General features: G+C 46.2%; 1 protein-coding gene across 6 annotated transcripts in view; it reads right to left on the bottom strand.

Moving 5' to 3' along the window:
• Positions 1–19,858, bottom strand: part of LOC129706274 (prickle-like protein 1) — a 108,521-nt gene that overhangs the window by 3,093 nt on the left and 85,570 nt on the right. For all 6 annotated transcript variants that reach the window (XM_055650456.1, XM_055650455.1, XM_055650457.1 and 3 more), the window contains 6 exons: positions 14,232–14,416; positions 10,186–10,299; positions 8,249–8,386; positions 7,839–8,042; positions 3,695–3,881; positions 495–1,367 (listed from right to left, as the gene is read on the bottom strand). In XM_055650456.1, coding sequence (XP_055506431.1) covers positions 495–1,367; positions 3,695–3,881; positions 7,839–8,042; positions 8,249–8,386; positions 10,186–10,299; positions 14,232–14,363 — 1,648 coding nt within the window. In that variant the 5' untranslated portion in view covers positions 14,364–14,416. The remainder of the gene's footprint in view (positions 1–494; positions 1,368–3,694; positions 3,882–7,838; positions 8,043–8,248; positions 8,387–10,185; positions 10,300–14,231; positions 14,417–19,858) is intronic.

Consider the following 19,858-nt stretch of genomic DNA (forward strand, 5'->3'; position numbering starts at 1 on the left):
CCAGATGCAGTCTTACCAATGCCTTATTCAACTGCAGCATGACCTCCCAACTTCTATACTCAATACTCTGACTGATGAAAGCCAATGTGCCAAAAGCCTTTTTTTGACCTGCGACTCGACCTTCATGGAACCATGCATCTGCACTCCTAGATCCACCATGATTTAAGATCTACCATAATCTTCCACCTGACTTTATCCAGCAAAGCACCTTGCTTCATTGTATTAAAGATGCCGTGTACCTTTGAGTGAATCTTACCAACATTGTATTGTCCAAGCCTTAATTTCAATCAGCAGGGGAATGGAGGTGTCTGAGTGTGGTAATGCCATCAAATGTTTACACTGGAAGGGAATGACGACTTTCCAACTATTTCTTTCTATTTTCACTGACCACAATTTCCGGCTATTTTTAAAATAATCTCTCCGAAGGATGACTGTTCACATTTCAAACTGATAACCCACCGATACCCTGGAGGATAGTATTGGGCCTACAATACCTGTGATGTTGGACAGGGCCAGAGAATCCACAGAATCACGCACACCTTGCTCGGCTGCCTTCATCCCACCGGTCAGACATTCCAAGGAGTCATCGTACCAGGGGCTCTGGCCGTGCTTGTAGCCCACGGCGCCGTGTTCTGTCTCGAGGTCCTGAATCTTCCTGCTGCTGGCGGGACCTGGATGGCTTCCGTAGGCGGAATCTCCCAGATTGTCCTGGGACTGAGCCCAGAACAAGTGGGATTCGTACTTGTTGCTGCCCAAGCCCTGGGCGTCACGGCTGCCCAGCTCCAACTCCAGCTTGCCCTTGGCCTCGCTGTGTGAGGACCAGGGCTCGCACTGCTTGCCCTCCTCATCGGGATGCTGAAAGAGTCCTCGATCCCCGAACTTCAGCAGCAGCTGGGTCAGGTAGTCCTCGTGCTCGGCCCACTCCTCCTGCTCCTCCGCCCCCTCTGCCTCCACCCGGCCTTTCCAGAAGTGCTCGCCGCCGAGCCTGGAGTCTCCCCTCGTCAGGCTGAGGGCGTCCATTTGCTGCGACAGGGGATCGTTGTCCTTGCCGGAGAAATCGGGGCACTTGTAGTTGACGGTGGGGGAGAGGAGCAGCGACTGCCTGCACTGGTCCGCCGACTTGCTGCTCTTCCCCACGCGCACACTCCTCCGCGACTCTCTGGAGCGCGCAGACTGGAAGGCAGAGTCAGAGGAATCGGAGGCGTGCACGTCCTCACCCAGGCTGCAGGCCTTGGAGCAGAAAATCTGTCCTTGCTTCGGCAGGAAGGGGCAGCCCAGCAGTGGAGTCCGGCACTGGGCGCAGCAGAAGCATTTATCGACAGCATGCCAGTGTCGCCCATCGTACGTCATTTGTGCATGGTCTACACCTGCAGTTAAGACAAACGTGCATTAGTTTAGTTTAGAGACTGCGCAGAAACAGGCCCTTCGGCTGAACAAGTCCGCGCCAACCAGTGATTCCCGCACATTCACGCTATCTACACACACTATGGACCATTTACATTCATACCAAACCAATTAACATACAAACCCTATACGTCTTTGGAGTGCGGGAGGTATCCGGAGATCCCAGAGAAAACACATGTACGTCAAGGGGAGAATATTCAAACTCCGTACAGACAGCACCCATAGTCAGGATTGAACCCGGGTCTCTGGAGCTGTCAGACAGCAACTCTACCGTTGCGCCACCGTGCCGACACCATTATCAAAGGCAACAAAGAGCGCTCCTGGCCTGAGGCACTAAGTAATGGTATATACACAGCAGGTTGTTGGGGCAGATAATCACGTGTGCTGTGGATTAGTTTGCTCCCCAATTTCTGTTGCATCAATCCAGTCACTCTACAGCGATTCACCCATAGAATCACACAGCATGGAACCCCCCCCTCATCAATGCCAACCAAGGCGACCCATCTAAGCTGGTTCCATTTGCTGAAATTCCTCTAAACCTTTTTTTATTCATTTACCTGTCTAAATTGCTTTTAAGGATGTCATTAAGCTGGAAAGGTGCACAAAGCATTCATCAGGATGGCTTGAATTATGAAGAGAGGCATGATCGGCTGAGACCTCCTTCCCCTAAAGCTTAGGAGGCTGAGGGATAAACTTAAGGTGTATATAAAATTATGAGGGGCATTGTTAAAATGAAGTCGGTCCCCCCCCCCCCCCGAGATAGGGAAATCTTAAACCAGGGGGCATACCTTTAAGGTGAGAAGAGAAGGATTTTAACGGGTTCTGAGAGGCAACTTTTTCCACACTGAGGGTTGTGCGTATATAGAACAAGCTGCCAGAGGAAGTTGTAGAGGTGGGTACAATGATGATGTGTGAAGAATCTAGACATGGATAGGAAATATTGAGAGGGATATGGGCCAAATACAGACAAATGGGACCAGCTCATAAAAACACAGCGTGGATGCATTGGGCCTAAAGGCCTGTCTCCATGCTGTATGTCTGGATGAGTTTGTTTCATTGGGGATTAGAGGACTACACAGAAGCTCACCACCACACTCCAGCTCTGCTGCACTTTAGAGTCAGTGCTTTAGCTTCTTGTTTAAAACCCTCCTCATTTTCTTGGCAGCTACTAATAGACTACAACAAATTCCAGGGGTTACTGGTGAGCCCATCTCCATCAGCACCCATCTCCGGGTCCAGGAGTTCCGGCTTACTTTAGGATTCCCCTCTGGACTTCCAGGACAATGGGCTGGGATTTTGCAGCAATGGGACTGCTGAGGCGGATATACCTTTATATCAGCAGCACGTGTTCACGTACACTGCGCCTGGTGAACTGGGTTAGGGCACAATATGAACCTCTCCACCAACTTGCAGAGGGCAAACGTCCCTACAGCATTTCCTTTTGTCTGTTAACAACCACTTGAACTAAAATGATCAAAATTAAACATGGTTTCACCTTTCCAAAATGAACGACTGCAATATATCTTCACTTAAGGTTGTTGTCAGCTATTGAAAAAGTTGGGTGAACATTCGGCCTAATATTAATGTGTGAATATACATCGAGACAAACGCTTAAAATGTGGATTTCAAACATGTTGGAAACTCTACATCTTGAAGAAATGCGATTCCTCCTAACAGACAAAGTAGACCAATTCCTAAGGATTTGGTCGCCATTTGCCTTGGTTCTTGATTTCTTGGTCCTCCAAAATATTCCAAATGGAATTTAAACTGGAGGTGGTGAAGGGAGGGCTTAAGCCAGAAAGGGTTATTGGGAAGAAAGAGCTACTTTAAATTTAGTTGCATCTGGTTGGGTAACTATAGTTGGGTGGAGATTATTCCATGCTTCAATGTCGACTTCTTAGAAGCATATGGTGCAACACAAACGTAGAAACAATCCGTTTCAGGACTGGGTGAATGGTGGTCAAGATTAACAAATAGCTATCTCTCCTTTATTCTTCTGCTTTCTACCGCTGCTTCTTTTCACTTCATTTTCTTTATTTTCTCATTTTCCTTTCCTCACTTTCTGATATCACACACTTCTCTATTTCTTTTCTATACTTTTTCTGTCTCCTTTTGATTGTTGAAATAAAAATAAGAAGAAGCTGTACATGAATTGTAACATGTCAATATATACTATGTATCTATGGTACCATATTATTGTACCTGCTTCTAATAAAAATTAAAAATAAATAAATACATTGAGACAGTTGGCGAAAACATTTGCATGCGGTTTCAAGTGTGCAGTGATTACCGATATGGTTGCCGCAGGCCTCGCAATATTCCGCGTACAGACTCTCGAAGCAGCTGCAGCAGAATGGGCGGCCGTCCTTCATAATGTACCTCTGTCCCCCCAGCACGGCATCACACTCAAAGCAGCAGAAGTGTTTCATGTGCCAGTGGCGACCTTCAGCTTCTGTGCATTCATCAGCAAAAATAATCTGAAATTCGAGGAGAGTGCTTTGTTAGGCAATTGCCCAAATCTCAGAGGTACCTCACGGATTTCTGCCGTTCATATTGAAACCGGATAGTAAATAAACATTCCCCCCCCCTCCCCCCCCTCCCCAAAAAATAAGAGAAAGACTGGACAGTGCTTCTTTAGTGGGTTCTTTGAAAATAGCTGAAGAATGCACGAAAGGTTCTGCCAACTTCTGGGTAAACATTAGCTGGAGAACAGTAAGACTACAGTACTCTGCTCGATCACACACTTAATGACATCTCAAGTTGGTTGCCATCACTCCATATCGGTGTACTCAGTAAAAGTTTTATTTGTGGTTTGTCTTACAGGAATACATCCACCAAACTAAGCCTCATTCCTTGGATTTCCATCAGCAGCTCCACAATTCCCTCATTAAACCTCCGCCTCTCCCTATTTCCCTCCTCGCCTTTCAAGCATTCCTTAAGTCATACTTTGATTTATCTTATCGGGTCTCTGTCAGGCTAAATTAGATACCTATCAGCTCTCTGTAATGCTCGTACTCTAATGCATAGAGTTGTACGGGGAAACAGGCCCTTCAGCCCAGCTTGACTGTGTCAACTTATGTTCGCCTGCATTTGGCCCATAGTCCACTAAACCCTCCAAAAGTTGCTCCTGAGGTCCCTCTTAATTTTCTCCCTACTTCTCCTTAAACCTATGAGCTCTAATTTTTAAATCCCCGGTTATAGGAAAAGCCAATCTCAGTCTCCTGACAAAGGCTTTCTCCAACCTCTCTGTATAATTCAAGCCTGCAAACCCAGGGAGTATCCTGGTGAATCTCTTCTGCGCCTTTTTCAACTTAGTAACATCCTTCCTGGGGCTGGGTGACCAGCACTGCACACGATACTCCAAATGAGGTCATACCAATGACCTGTACAGCTGCATCATGATGCCCCGACTTGTACTAAGCTTGCCAAACGCCTTCTTCACCATCCTGTCCACCTGACTCACCACCTTTAGGGAACCGCACACCTGTACTCCCAGTTTTCCGACTCCCACGTTCAAGCAGCTTGGGAAGGTGTATTTCCTTCATATGTGCAAGCTGGCTCTTGTATGAGCTTTTGCAAAGTCAGTTCCTCTCCAAAGGCCCGTCAAATGAAAGATAAATTTGAGCATTGCCTTGAAATCAGGGGGTCACCAGTGTTGGATTGTTGTGGGGCTGCTAACAACATCCCATGAATAGCAAATGGATGATTGATGAGGTCTTGGTGTTTCCTATTGACACACTGGGTGGGGAGGATGTCTGGTCATGTCTCCAGTGGCATTGCCCCCCCTCCAGTGGATTAGTGGGACTCCCTGAACTGACAAGCTTGTAGTTTAAAAGATTTCTCCACATCACACTCACTGCATCAGCTGCTGGCGTACAAAACCATCTCAGCAGCCAGAGGCCAATGCCAAAGTAAACGTGTGCAGCCTTCCACAGTTGGTGGCCAAGGAACAGACTATGCTGTAGTTTCAGACAATCCCACCTACGAACACAGCACAGTTCAGAGACCGATTCCTCGACTTACTCTCGCCCCAATCCACCCCTCAGACATACTACTTTAATCTTGCCTCCAGTAGCCATCCCTACTAATAGATCACAGCCACAGCAAGGTACAGCACAGAAACAAGCCCTTCCACTCAACTACCAAACACACATTTACACTAACCCATTGTTTTAATTCTCCCTACATTCCTGTCAACTCCCCAAAGTTTTTAACTGCTCACCTACACACTAGGGGCAAGTTATAGCAGACAAATCATTCACCACCCTGCACGTCTTTGGGATGTGGGAGCTCACGAGGGAAACCCAGTTACAGGGAGAATGTGCAAACCGCACAGGCCACCCATGGTCAGGATTGAACCTGGTTCTCTGGAGCTGAGAGGCAGCTTGGGCAAGCACAATGGCTCAGTTGGTATAGTCGCTGCCTCACACCTCCAGAGAGGCAGATCCAATCACCTGATTTCCCCCTCACTGCCACTGCTTTTTTTTTTTTTTTTTTTTTAAAACAGTGCGGAAACAGGCCCTTCGGCACGCCAAGTCTACGCCGACCAGCGGTCCCCGCATATTAACTCTATCTGCACACACTAGGACCAATTTACAATTATACAAAGCCAATTAACCTCCAAACCTGTATGCCTTTGGAGTGTGGGAGGAAACAGGAGCTCCCAGAGAAAACCCACCCAGGTCATGGGTAGAGCATACAAACTTCGTACAGACAGCACCTGGAGTCAGGATGGAACCTGGGTCGTGTAGGAAAGAATTGCAGATGCTGGTTTAAATCGAAGGTAGACACAAAATGCTGGAGTAACTCAGCGGGACGAGCAACATCTCTGGAGATAGGAAATAGGTGACGTTTCAGGTTGAGACCCTTCTTCAGCAACTCTACTTCTGCGCCACCGTGCGCCCTATGTAAAGGCTTGTAGCTTATACTGAAGCATACTGCTGAAATTTGGTGCCGACAACCAAGCCTATGGGAGGTCATTATTTACAGGCCAGGGTCATCAGTGAACACAACGCACAGGGGGTTGCTGGGGTGGTCTCGCACTACTCCTGGGGAATGGTCACCACTGCCTCTTCTCACCACAACTCACCAACCATGCTGGTCACAGCACAGCGACAGCGACAGCTTCCAAGTGTGGAGATGACAGATCAAATCACACTCGGGGGACCTGGCACAAGGTCCAGGAGTTGGGTGAACGCGTGTCGCCGTTGGGCTGAGTTTCTACAGCGGGATTAGCGTCAGGGTGGAAGAGTGTTGGCGGGATTCCCTGATACCCAGCTTTCAATCACCTCCACCAAACATACACTCGCCATTGCTCTGGGGGAAACTGGGCAAGGTTCCCATTCCCAACACCGGGTCAACGCCGGAAGGATTACAAGACCCAATGTCCATAGGCAGGCAGTCACCTCTGGAGCTGATGAGACAATTTTTCATTGAACATAGAAAAACACAGCACGGAAGCACTCCCTTCGGCCCATAAGTCTATACCAAACACGGCATGTTAATCTAACGCCTTCTGATCCATGTGCCTATCAGAAACCATCTTAACACCACTGTCATATCTCCGTTTACCACTACCAAGCACTCACCATGCTGGGTCCTACACATCTTCTTTCATTTTAAAGCTAAGGCCTCCAGTCCTTGACATTTCCACCCTGGACAAAAGGTTCAGACTGCCCATGTCTATCTATGTCTCTCATATCTTTATATACTTCCATTAGGTCTTTCCTCAAGCTGTGACAGTCCAGAGCAAACAATCCAAGTTTCTCCAACCTGTTATAGCTATACCCTCTAATCCAGGCAGCATTCTGGCAAACCTTTTCTGCACCCGATCCAAAGCCTCCACTGTAATGTGGTGACCAGTCTGCACGCAACACTCCGAACGCTGCCTTACATAAGTTCCTTTTCTTTCCTACACACATTCATTGGCCAATCATTTTGGAATCGGGATGACTTCCAAGAAAGGTTGTGCTTGAGAACCAAACACCGACTCTGATCTCAACCCGAAACATCAGCTATTCCCTTTCTCCAGAGATGCTGCCTCAACCGCTGAGTTACTCCAGCATTTTGTGTCTACTGACTCTGGACTGATAGTCACTCAAGCTTACTTTAATTTAGTATAAGAGATACAGCGCGGAAACAGGCCCTTCAGCCCACTGGGTCCGCACCGACCAGCGATCCCCGCACATTAACACTATCCTACACACACTAGGGACAATTTACATTTATATCAAGCCACTTAACATACAAACCTGTACGTCTTTGGAGTGTGGGAGGAAACCGAAGATCGTGGAGAAAACCCACGCAGGTCAGGGGAGAACGTACAAACTCCGTACAGACAAGCACCCGGTGTCGGGATCGAACCTGCGTCTCTGGTGTTGTAAGGCAGCAACTCTACCTGTGCCACTCAGTCCATTCCATACAGTTGCACTCACCTCGTCACAGGCTGAACACCGGGGCTTCACCAGCTCGGCGTGGTGCCGGCCGCAGTGGATTCTGCCGTCTTGGTAGAAGTAGATAAGGTCCACGAGCAGCTCCTGGCAGGTGGAGCAGACAAAACAAGCCGGGTGCCAGCAGACAGAGGAGCTCGCCCTGGACACAAATATTGCAACCTCCCCGCCGTTTATTTTCTCCTTGCACTGAAAGATATGATTGGAGAGGGTAGGGGGAGAATGGAGGGCGATTAGTAACTATATCGGTGCTCACACTAAGGGGAGGGGGGAGAGAGAGAGGAGGGGGGGAGCAAAGGGGTGGGGAAGAGGAGGGAGTGAGAGCAAGGGAGGGGTGAGAGGCACAAGCGTGTGAAGCTGGATATATTGCGTGTGTGCTGACGGTTCCTGTGTACCTGATCACAGACGGTGTGCATCAGAGCTCGGGGCAGCTGCTTGATGGTTCCTCGGCCCAGAGCCTCCTTCTTCCTCTGGGCACTAAAGAGCTGCAGTTCCTTCTTCTCCTCCTCACTCAGCGACTGGCAGTAACGCATCTGAAAATATACACGGAACACTTTGTTGATTTTCTACCAACAACCCATTGAACCAACTCAAAGCTCCAACACACAATATAGTGTGTCGGGAAGATCAGCCCACGGAGACAAGAAGCACCTTGGATGGGGCAGAAAGATCTCTACCCAGATGCACAACCTTCAGGACCTCTGACTTGCCTTGCTAATAAATGTGTAAATGTGCACATTTAACCTCAGCACCTTGGATGGGGCAGAAAGATCTCTACTCATAGACAACCTTCAGGCTCTCAGGGAGGAGATATCCCAAAGAGAGGAAGCACAGAGAGGAAGGAGAAATACAAATTAAACATCATTTGGGATGGCGTTACAGGTAGCAGTGCCATAGGCAGAGGAGACTGTTATAGATATTTAATTCCTAGAATTCAAGAGAATGTTGCTTGCTCTGGCTGGTGTGTGTAAAACTGTTCCCTTCATTTGGGCGAGTCCAGAACCAGGGGCCGCAGTCTTATAATAAAGGGGAGGACATTTAAGACTGAGGTGAGAAAAAACTTTTTCACCCAGAGAGTTGTGAGTTTATGGAATTCCCTGCCACAGAGGGCAGTGGAGGCCAAGTCACTGGATGGATTTAAGAGAGAGTTAGATAGAGCTCTAGGGGCTAGTGGTTTCAAGGGATATGGCTCGAAGGCAGGCACGAGTTATTGATAGGGGACGATCAGCCATGATCACAATGAATGGCAGTGCTGGCTCGAAGGGCTGAATGGCCTCCTCCTGCACCTATTTTCTATGTTTCGATTTACAACTTCTGATGAAACAGTTCCTTCATGACCCAGGATGAAGGGCCCCTCGCACAATTCCTTATAGCGCCAATATGAAGAGGCTTGGGGAATCCGACCTCTTCTATCCGACAACCTGTGCGCTTTCACCAACGAGTAAGTAATGGCCACATTGTGGCAATGCTTACAGTTTTATACATAGTGTTAACTTTCCAGGACACAGCTCATATGGGATAGATGAGGTTACATCGCTACTGTGAGAATCAACGTCAGCTTGTATGGAAGGTGTAGGAAGGAACTGCAGATGCTGGTTTAAACCGAAGATAGACACAAAAAGCTGGAGTAACTCAGCGGGACTGGCATCTTCTCTGGGGTGAAGGAATGGTTGACGTTTTGGGTCGAGACCCTTGTTGTCGTAATAATATCAGCTGTAGCTTTAGATAAGAGTGGGACACACAAACTGATTGCTGTCTTCTCAGAGTGAACTTCGGGCAGCGAGACAAGAGCGAGATTTTAAAAAGACTTATGTGAACAGAGAGGGAGTTGAAATTGGAGGGAACAGTGTTGGCATCACTCTAGCACCTCAGGTCCCTCCTGCTGCACTTTGTAACTTGTGAAACATGGACAGAGTGAAAATAAGAGCTGTGGTTTATTTATTTGTGCCCCAGCAACACGTACACAGGAGCACAATGCTTCCATCAACACACTTCCACTCCCCCCACCCTCCCTCCCTCCAGAGCAGGGTCTATAATGTCAGCCACATGAGGAGGGCCAGCTAACGGCTGGAGGCAGCAGGTGTCCAGAGGCAGAGGCTCAGCACTAGGCGATGGCGCTCACTCACAAAGGCACACGGACGCTGGCTCCGTTAAACAATGCAGCCTGTGCTAATTGTCAGCTTTAGGCAGTGGGCACAGTTCCTATAACGGGGTTATAAACCTGGGTAGCCACACAGACAGGAAAGGCAGTAGAAGGTTATGTCCTTTCACTAATGGTCTATAAATACCAAGCACCTGGAGTGCAGCAGTGCAGCTTAATGGTTTGTCCTACCTCATTATCATGGGGCGGGAGCTGGTAGAGGAGCTGCTTGATTCGGTGCTTCTCTCCGGGGCTGTTCACGTAGGGAATCTTCTCCTCCGGCAGGGACGAGAAGTACAGCTGCACCTGGAGTTGGGACACCAAAGGGTAAAATACTAAACTGAAGCTTTAAAAGATCAACCCAGATACAAAACGTTGCAGTGTAATCTAGTTCACTGAGTGACGGGTTGTGTACCAATGTCTTCGTTTTGCAATCTTTTCCCTTTCACTGTCTTGTCTTATACTTGATGTTTTTTTTGTGTGTCCATGTGCCAGTGACATTGCTGCAAGCAAGATTTTGAGTGTACCAGTACCTCACCAGACATACGACAATAAACTCAAATTGACTCATTCGCCTTCTATACATCAGACACCAGGTTTTTGCAGCAAGCGACTTCCAATTAACTAAAACAAAAACAGGGGTTTGCAATTTATGAGCTTGGTGAGATGTTACACTGAACAGCAGGCTGACAGGTTTTATGTTCCTTTGACCATTCGGAGACCCAGAGATCATTGAAGTTCGCGGCAGAGGACTGCTTCAAATTGACCAGCAGCCAGCAGCTGCCGAGTCTGGAATGCAACTTGAAGTGATAATTTAAGCATGGCAGATTACTCGTGCTTAAATGTGGCTCTTAACCCGGCCTGGCCCCTTTAAAGTGTGCAGAGGTCCAGTCAACCGACTGCCGATCTGCCTACAATTACCAGAGCTGTGACGAGCCTGCTTACAGCACATCCACCTGAGCCAGACCCACCATCACCTCCATCATCTCCAGGGCTGCACTATTCAACAGGCTTTTAAAAAGGCTTGGCTCTCCTGATCTTGCACAGGCGGACAGGATGACTTCATCACTTCCATGTGTGCTCTGATATGTGGCCGCAGAAAATTTCCTTCCAGCCTTGGGATCCCGCCATGATTTTACCAGACAGCGGGTTTTCTGACTGTGCAGGCTCTAATTGATTACAGTATAGCATCTGGCGAGAGGGTATTCTAGTCAAAGGTAATGGCTGGTAATTGAAAATAATCATTTGTAGTCATATCAGACACAGGGCATAAAATAGGGCTCTACAGATGTACACCTCCCAACAGGGGGTCTCCAGGGTGCCGGGGAGTTTTGATCCCTCCTCCATAGATCTGGAGTCAACTGGACACTTCTGGGAGTAGGAATGGAAGACAGTGGAGAAATGCAGCGATGCATTGGGAATGCAGCAATTATTACCTCTCTGTGGGTAAAATAGAACTGTTCTCAGCCCAGCCCCTGGGGGAAGATATAGTTGGCCACATTACTCCGGGAAGGATGGGCGTCTGGGCGAGAGAGGGTGGGAGGGAAAGGGGAGGGGCTCCAGAGAGGGGGAGGGAGAGGGAGAGATAGGGGGAGGAAGGGCAGGAAGGGGGGGGGGGGGGAAGGCGAGGAGAGAGAAGGGGAGGGGGCCAGGGGGAGGTGTGAAATGGGGGAGGGGCAGGAGAGAGGGAGGGGGCAGGGAAGAGGGGGGGGGGGGCGCGGCAGGTGTGAGGGGGTGTGGCATGAGGGGGGTGGGGGCGGGACGGGAGAGGGCATGGGTGCACGGGGCAGGTGAGGGGCGAGGGGGTGGAGTATGCGTGGTAGGGTGGGGAGAAGGGGAGGCAAGGTTAGGCCTAGAGGGGAAGGAGGAGGACCCTAAATGGGAGAGAGAAGGAGAGAGGAAGGGGTCACTGGAGATTTGGGAGGTGGTTGGTACAGATGAGATGGGAGTTGTTCAAGTAGTAAGTTCAAGCAGTAAGCTGACAACATCCCACCAAGACGGAGTAAATAAAACACAGAATAACAAGAGGGCAGAATGGTAGAAGTGTGGAACTTTGGCCACAATTACACATAATGGCACATGTTATCACACAAAGTTTGGTTCCAAATACTTGAAACAAAAACAAATAGCCTGCACACACACACACAGGACACTGGTGCTGCATTGAGCACACACGCTGCACAGTCGACACAGAAACGTTGTCAGTTGTGCACCAATAGGAAATAAAACACACATCAGCCGCACACAACAACACACACACACACACACACACATAATGTTTCAATCCACAATCCACACCTTTCCCACACACACATCACACAACAAATTGCACACACACACACACACACACACACACACACACACACACACACACACACACACACACACTTATTAAACAATTATTTCTGTAGTGTGTACATTGGGCAAATTAGATGCTAGCCTTGACTGAAGAACTGCTATAAATTCCACAACTAAACTGGTACTGAAACCTTGAACAGCTGGCTCAGACTCGACAAAGCAAACAGCCCTGGGATAACCCGTGACGTTACAGTAACATTGATGGCTCATGTCTTCAGATCTAAGCCAGCTATAAAGTCCTGCTAATCTGAAACACCCCAAAAACTAACAAAGCTGCTGAGAAGCAGCTACCTTCATTGTTGACTCCACAAAATTAAACTGCGACAAGCACGTGCCCAATCTTGGAACCTGCTCTACCAAGCAATAGGCCTTATCAGTGTTTGATTAAGATTTTTAAAGGAGCCAACTTAAATTGAGTAAGTGCTTTTGCTGCCAGCCACATATCAATCTCACTTATGTGCTAGGATTTTATAGGATTACATTTCTGTGACAAAAACTCCATCTCTTTAAAAAAAAAAAATTATTAAGAGCTGATTGTATGGCCAGATATTGCTCTCCGAAACGACAAGGCATACGATACATTTATTGCACCTTTTGGATGGGATGTGGCAACAAGTTGTTACTCAGAATCTGCTCATTAGGAAAGGCATGTGCTTCCAAAACAACAATCCCCAGAAGGGAAAAAAAAGTCTATTAATCCAGGTGCATCTGCACAACAGATCAAAACTTGAACAGTCCCCCACTCTTCAAAGCTCATGCTCAATTATTGGACAATAAATGACCTGCTGGAAAGTTTAGCTGCACCTATGCAATCCAGTGAATTTCAACACCCTATATTCACGCTACATCCATTTGAAACACTGCCCATAACAGAAGCCACTTGTTCCCCACAGATTGAGGAACAGCTAGTTTTCATGATGGGAAATGTTATTTCTCTGGTCGCACACTTGTATTCACCATAACATCCAGTTCCGTCATCATTATATTTTCACATTTCATTCATTGAGGCTGCAGGACAGCACATTAAAACAGCCAACCTGTTTCAAGGAACACACACACCAAAGGTTAGTTAGTTATAGATTGGAATCAATGTTGTCAATTATGAAATGTATTTTCTTGGGGATTAGTAGGTAAGGAATGATCTATAAAGAGGGCAGGATTGTATCAAGCTAATTCTCTTGCAGAAACTCAGCGGGTGCAGCAGCATCTATGGAGCGAAGGAAATAGGCAACGTTTCGGGCCGAAACGTTGCCTACTTCCTTCGCTCCATAGATGCTGCTGCACCCGCTGAGTTTCCCCAGCATTTTTGTGTACCTTCGATTTTCCAGCATCTGCAGTTCCTTCTTAAACACAAGCTAATTCTCTTAATGTTTTCACATTTGCTGGCAGCACGATTCTGAGCATTAGCGCTGATTTTGTTAACTGATCAAGCTTTCAAATTGCAGTACATCTTTTAATATGTTAATGGTGATTACAAGGCCATATAGTAGATCAATTAAAAGTTAAATTGCTGTGTTTGGCCCTGCTATCTCGCGTGATGCAATATTAGCACCTTCCATTGATATGCAAAGCTGCTCCTTCTCCAGGCACAGCTTTGGCCAGGTTCCTGTTTGAGCGCTGAATGTCCATGGTGAATGGGAAACAACCACCTCCCACCAGACAATGCAGGATAACAACAGTGGGTGGAGAAGCTCTTGGGGAGAAACAGATCTGCTTTACTGAATCGAACACAGCACTGAGCCAGAGACGAGGGGACTAAACTATCAATAAATTAGAGAGGAAGAGGATTTTCTGTAAGCTTACATTTAGCCAAAGATATTCTCTTTCACATTGATATTATTTGGTAGAAATTGTGCCACAGGATGGACATGCCTACCTACCTGTTCTGGTTTTAGACCTGGTGGAACCCACGCATACTCTTCCAAAACACATCCGGAGTCGTCATCTGACGTTGAACTGCGCTGGAATCCAAAGGTCAACTTGCTTACTTTTTGCTCCATTTCAAAAGCCATGTGGGCACCAAGATTGAGGCCAGCAGTCAGCAGTGGTTCAGTACACAAAGGATCTGTGGGGAGACAAGTTGCAGGCAGTTTAATACCAAATCAGTGAGAGTCCATGTTGAATTTGAACTTGCATTCAAAATGCATTGTCTGGGAATTCCTCGACAAGTTATCATTCAACAATTTCTTCAACAGAATTTGACCTTCGTTGAAGCCTGCTGGAGATTTCTAGATCTATCTGTGGGACTAAATTTATTCTGGATCATTTTAGATTGAAGCTGATTGCTTGTGCTGTAATAACAAGAGTGGGAAACTTTTCCCAAAAAATTGGAACATAAGAGTCCCAGTGAAGCCTCGAAACCGGATGTGTGTTGCAACATCACCCGTCCACGGGACCTATTCATGTGTTACGGCTTGTGCTTAAAATCTAGGATATTGTCACCAGGAAACCCAGATTGGTAGCACATAAACCAAACAGAAACCTGCCTCAAGCCCTTTTGATACATCATATGATTGAGCTCCAATAAGTTGACGTACGTTGCTCAGTATTAATACGGGACAAACAAAGCGTTTGTTTATGTCACTCTTCTTTACCCGAGTGTAATGAAGCCAAAAGTCCCTTTCTTTATCATGTTGTTATGCCTGTGCTCAAATAGTGGACAAAAAGTTCCTGCAAATGGGCTATCATGCTCCTTATTAATACGGCACAGTTTGATTCCAAGCTGTCCCGCGTCCTTATAAAGCAGCAGGCTCTCATTATGAGACTTGTGTAATTGGAAAATTCACTCCAGATGTACCCTGTTGACAAGCCATTTAATACAGCAAAACAAGGAGAAAAAAAACAACTGGTTTGTATTTCACTGCGATAAAGGCTTTATCCCCATGCTCAATCCTGGAAAACGTTGCCCTTTGGGAACTTGTACTTCCCTATGAAACAGGCAAAACTGCTACTCAAACAATCTCTTTGTACTGTATCACCATTTTAATTTGCAACACTGCACGTGATGGTGGTGGAAAATGCAGCAAATGTCAGGATAATCTCAGAGTCCAGTGAGCGCTCCTTCAACGCAACATGGCGATTGTTGCCTTTGAAGAGCAACAGGTCACCATTGAACAGTTCCATTCAATGGCAAACTGTTTCACGTCCCCTCAGTCTGACAGCTACAGTACATAGCCTTTATGTTTTCATGTAAGTGATCAGGCGGTGGAGGGATTACAACCAATTTCAATTTCTCTTCTCCTTTCAAAGCCAGCAGGTTTTCGAATAAAAATATTTTTTCCATCAAGGATGCCTACTAGCCCTATCTGTGTATTTTGTGCATTAGCTGATCTGCTCACAGTCACCTTCACTCCTCTTACTTACTTAGTTGAAATCTTGAGCAGACTGTTTATAGCACATGAATTAGTTGCTTAACTGACTGGTATTCAGCACTGAATCTGTGGCAAAAGGTCATCTGGATTTATAATATTAAATTAGCTATCACATGATGGTAGGGACCTTGTGCTTAACATCAGATTTTGATTCACTCAATGGGTTGGGATTGCAATTCTCATGATTTACCGAGAGAAATAAATCATCTGATTCCTTTTCTAAAATGACCCAAATAACTGTCCCAGGGTCAATGCGAGTTTCATCAAGTATCTGAAGCACTAGACTGCTGTCTGCGAGTGCCAGAGCTGGGTGGCTCGATACCCAACCAAGGGCTGAGGAGAGGAGACGGTGGACAAAGCATTTTCGTGCTTGCTCCTACACTGTGTCAGGGGGAGGATAGTGGGAGCGTTGTCCCCAGATGGGAGATGGATTTCAGCACGGTTCTGATGCCATTTACAGACTGAGGGTGAGCAAGCTTCACTGTCGAAGGGCACTTATAAAGAACAGTCAGAAACACAGACTTTGCCGTTGATGCTTGTGTAAAGTGACCAAGTGACTCAAGGTTACAAGTCAAATGGAAGAACATGCGAAGCATTACTATATTCCAAATATTCCAAGCATAAATATTTAACTTTGCATTTTATACATATTTTCTGTGAGCGCAAAAATGACAGAACAATCCTCAGTATTCTTTGCTTACTTCATTAATAACACAGCCCAAGGAAAAATGCAGATATCCATCCTCAACATCATGTCCATTAACTCCGACAGTTCATAAATAATCAAAACCATGCACATCAGTCAGTGACTGGCATGAAAGAGCCAACAGAAACAGCTGAGAAAATGACCTCTGATAAAACAAGGCTCTTCGTTTGAGTAAAGTGAGGTAGTTTATGCATGAAAAAAATGATAAAGGTCTGTTTTTAGAGAAGCTTTGGAGTGCCAGCTATATTTGGCAGCTATTTGTTCAGGTCAATGAAGCTTTTCTCAGCTAATTGCTTTGCAAAGTTTTATTTAACCATTTCGATATAATTAACTGCTTCTCCCAAAGGGGTGGCACCATTCAGGAAAAATGCAACAGCGGCTTTCAAAAGAGAACGCAAGGTCTCTCACTTTGGGATTCTTAGTCAGGACAAAGTGGTGTTTAGATTAAAAAATGAGTGTTTATGTAGTGTCTTTCACAACCTCAGCATAACACTTTACAGTCAACAAAGTATTTCCTGAAGAGCAGTCATAGTTGTAACATAGAGCCCAGCAGCAATTTACACCCAGCCTGCTCCCCCAAACAGTGCTCTGGTAACAGCCAGGTGCTCAGGGTAGTGATGTTGGGGAATTCCGTGGTCTAGGATGCTTCTTGAAATGCGTCTGTGTCACACTGTAAATATATCAAGGGCGGCACAGTGGCACATAGAAAACAGGTGCAGGAGTAGGCCATTCGGCCCTTCGAGCCTGCACCGCCATTCAATATGATCATGGCTGATCATCCAACTCAGTATCCTATATCTGCCTTCTCTCCATACCTTTACCTCCATGCCTTCTACCAATCCCTTTAGCCACAAGGGCCACATCTAACTGCCTCTTAAACACAGCACAGCAGTAAAGTTGCTGCCTCGGAGGGCCAGAGACCCAGGTGGCTGACTATGGGGGCTGTTTGTGCGGAGTTTTGTACATTCTCCTTGTGGCCTTGAGCGTTTTTTTCCAGCTGCTCTGTTTCCTTCCACATTCCAAAGACGGTCAGGTTTGTAGTTTAACTGGCCTTTTGTAAATTGTCCGTTGCTTCCAGGATGCAGAAGTGAAATAACATAAAACCAATATACGTGTGATCAATAACCGGTGTGGACTCGTTGGGCCAAAGGGCCTGTCTCCTCGCTGTATCTCTAAACTAAACCAAAACTGAACTGCTAAACCAACCAATACAACTGTGTTTCCAACATTCAATTCCATTAACACAGAGGTGTACTGTAAACCTAGTTAAAATCAGTGAAACTGAGAGAATATCCACATGAGAATATTGCACAGATCTAGCTATTACAATTTTTGTGGAGCCCCGTGGTTTGGGAATTCTGGAGCCCATTCCGAAGAAGCCAGAGAACGTTAGAGTTGATTGAGTTTTTGGTATCAGTTATACAATTTCACTTGACTAGTACTCTGTACATCCTGTGTGATTCTTGGCTAGATATCTCAGTCACCTTTTCCCAAAGAGCCTAGAACTAAATATTAAGAGCAAGTTTTTTTTTTCATGTCGGTGATGTGGCTGAAATATCCAGCAGGATAGAGACTGCAGCTGAAATGAGCTCAGCATCCTGTGGTCAGCACTGGCTTGCTGCGACAAGAGGTTAGTTGCTGCCTCATAGCTTTCTTTCTTGCTCAACTCCTGCTGTTCAGCCCTTGTCCTGCTCGGGGGGAAATTGTTTAACAAATTCCTCTTTGTAAGAATTCTCGTTAACATGGCTTTGGCGGGTACAAGGTTCATGTTAACTCCCTCAATCCATTCTGTTTGATAGACTTAAGAGGAAGGTTGGTATGGGTGGTGTCCAGCTCCATCTGCCCTGGAAACAGTGGGCGACTTATGAAACACAGAATGAGACTGGCTATACCTTCAAGCATGCCCAATGCTCAAGGTCGAATCATCCTACCACAACCAGGGACCAGTGCTGAACTACTATCCACCTCTTTGATGACCCTCGGACTATCCTTGATTGGACTTTGCTGGCTTTACCTTTGCAGAAACTTTATTTCCTTATCACATATACGGATCTATACACTGTAAATGGATCGATTGTAATCATGTATTGTCTTTCTGCTGACTGCTTAGCACGCAACAAAAGCTTTTCACTGTACATGTGACAACAAACTAAACTGAACTGATAAACAATTATTTCCATCACCAACCCCTTTGCCCCTCCTCATAAAGGATTTCAAATTTGCTCAACACGATTAGTCAACGGTTGCGAAAGATCGCTTTATTTCCAGGGTTTAACTCAACACACTCGAGTCAGCTGACTGCTGAACAAAAATCCTCTCCAAGTACAGGAGGTCTGCCAAGAGGTCTCACATTTCAATCTTATAACTGGATTTAGTTTTGGTCTTAAATATGCTGGTAGGCATAGACTGATTTTTCAATAACTCAACTTCATAAACAATTTGCAGTCTGGGCAGACTGAGTTAAGTGACACAGCGCAGAAACAGGCCCTTTTCTAGCACTATCCTACACACACACACACACACTCGGGACAATTTACAATCTTTACCAAAGCCTGCAAACCTGCACGTCTTTGGAGTTGGGAGAAAGCCGGAGCACCCAGAGAAAACCCACGCAGTCACGGGGAGAATGTACAAACTCTGTACAGACAGCACCAGCAGTCAGGATTTAATCCGGGGCTCTGGTGCTGTAAGGCAGCAATTCTATCTGTGCCACCCATTATAAGGCAAAGTTATAAGGCAAAAGTAGTTGCCGAATGTCTGCCAACTACTCCTTTTGCCCAAGCCAAACATAAACCAACCACTCACCCGGGTGCCTGGTATGAGTTAGAGTTACAACAGATTCATTGAATAAGCAAACATGCTCTTCAGAGACTTTGTTACAAAGAGGTTAATTGCAGATTCTGAGAATTGTGTTTGCATTCTGTTTATCTTTAACAGTTGCATTATTCACTCCTCGTTTTGAGGTTTATTTTCAACATTCGCTCACGTACAATACGCTGAGATTGGCCGCAAAATGTCTGGGACCATGTTCATTTCACTTAATCAGTAAAATTCCTTTTAATGAAAACCAGATGACTGCTTGTTTGTTCTGTAGTTACGGATCCACCAAACAGATCACATGTCTTTAAACCCACATGGTCAGTGACATTTAAATGAAAACTACAGAGGTTTGCACCCTATGGGGTGTTCAATCAAATCAGACTGTCCCTACAATTTATCACTGGTTTTCTCTGAGAGAAAAAAACTCTCATTGCCTCAGTTTTGGCACTGGCTGGATGATATCATTAGCTTAATCTCAGTAGCCTCTGGCACTGCAACATTTATGAAAGAAATGATTCCCAACATTTCTCGTCACCTGTCCCAAGGGAAGGAGGAGATAAAATAAAAAGGTACATTATAGAAAATGGGTGTTTGTTACTTTTTATAAACC

The sequence above is a fragment of the Leucoraja erinacea genome, chromosome 19 (genome assembly GCF_028641065.1).
Source record: "Leucoraja erinacea ecotype New England chromosome 19, Leri_hhj_1, whole genome shotgun sequence".
Classification (NCBI taxonomy): Eukaryota; Metazoa; Chordata; class Chondrichthyes; order Rajiformes; family Rajidae; genus Leucoraja; species Leucoraja erinaceus.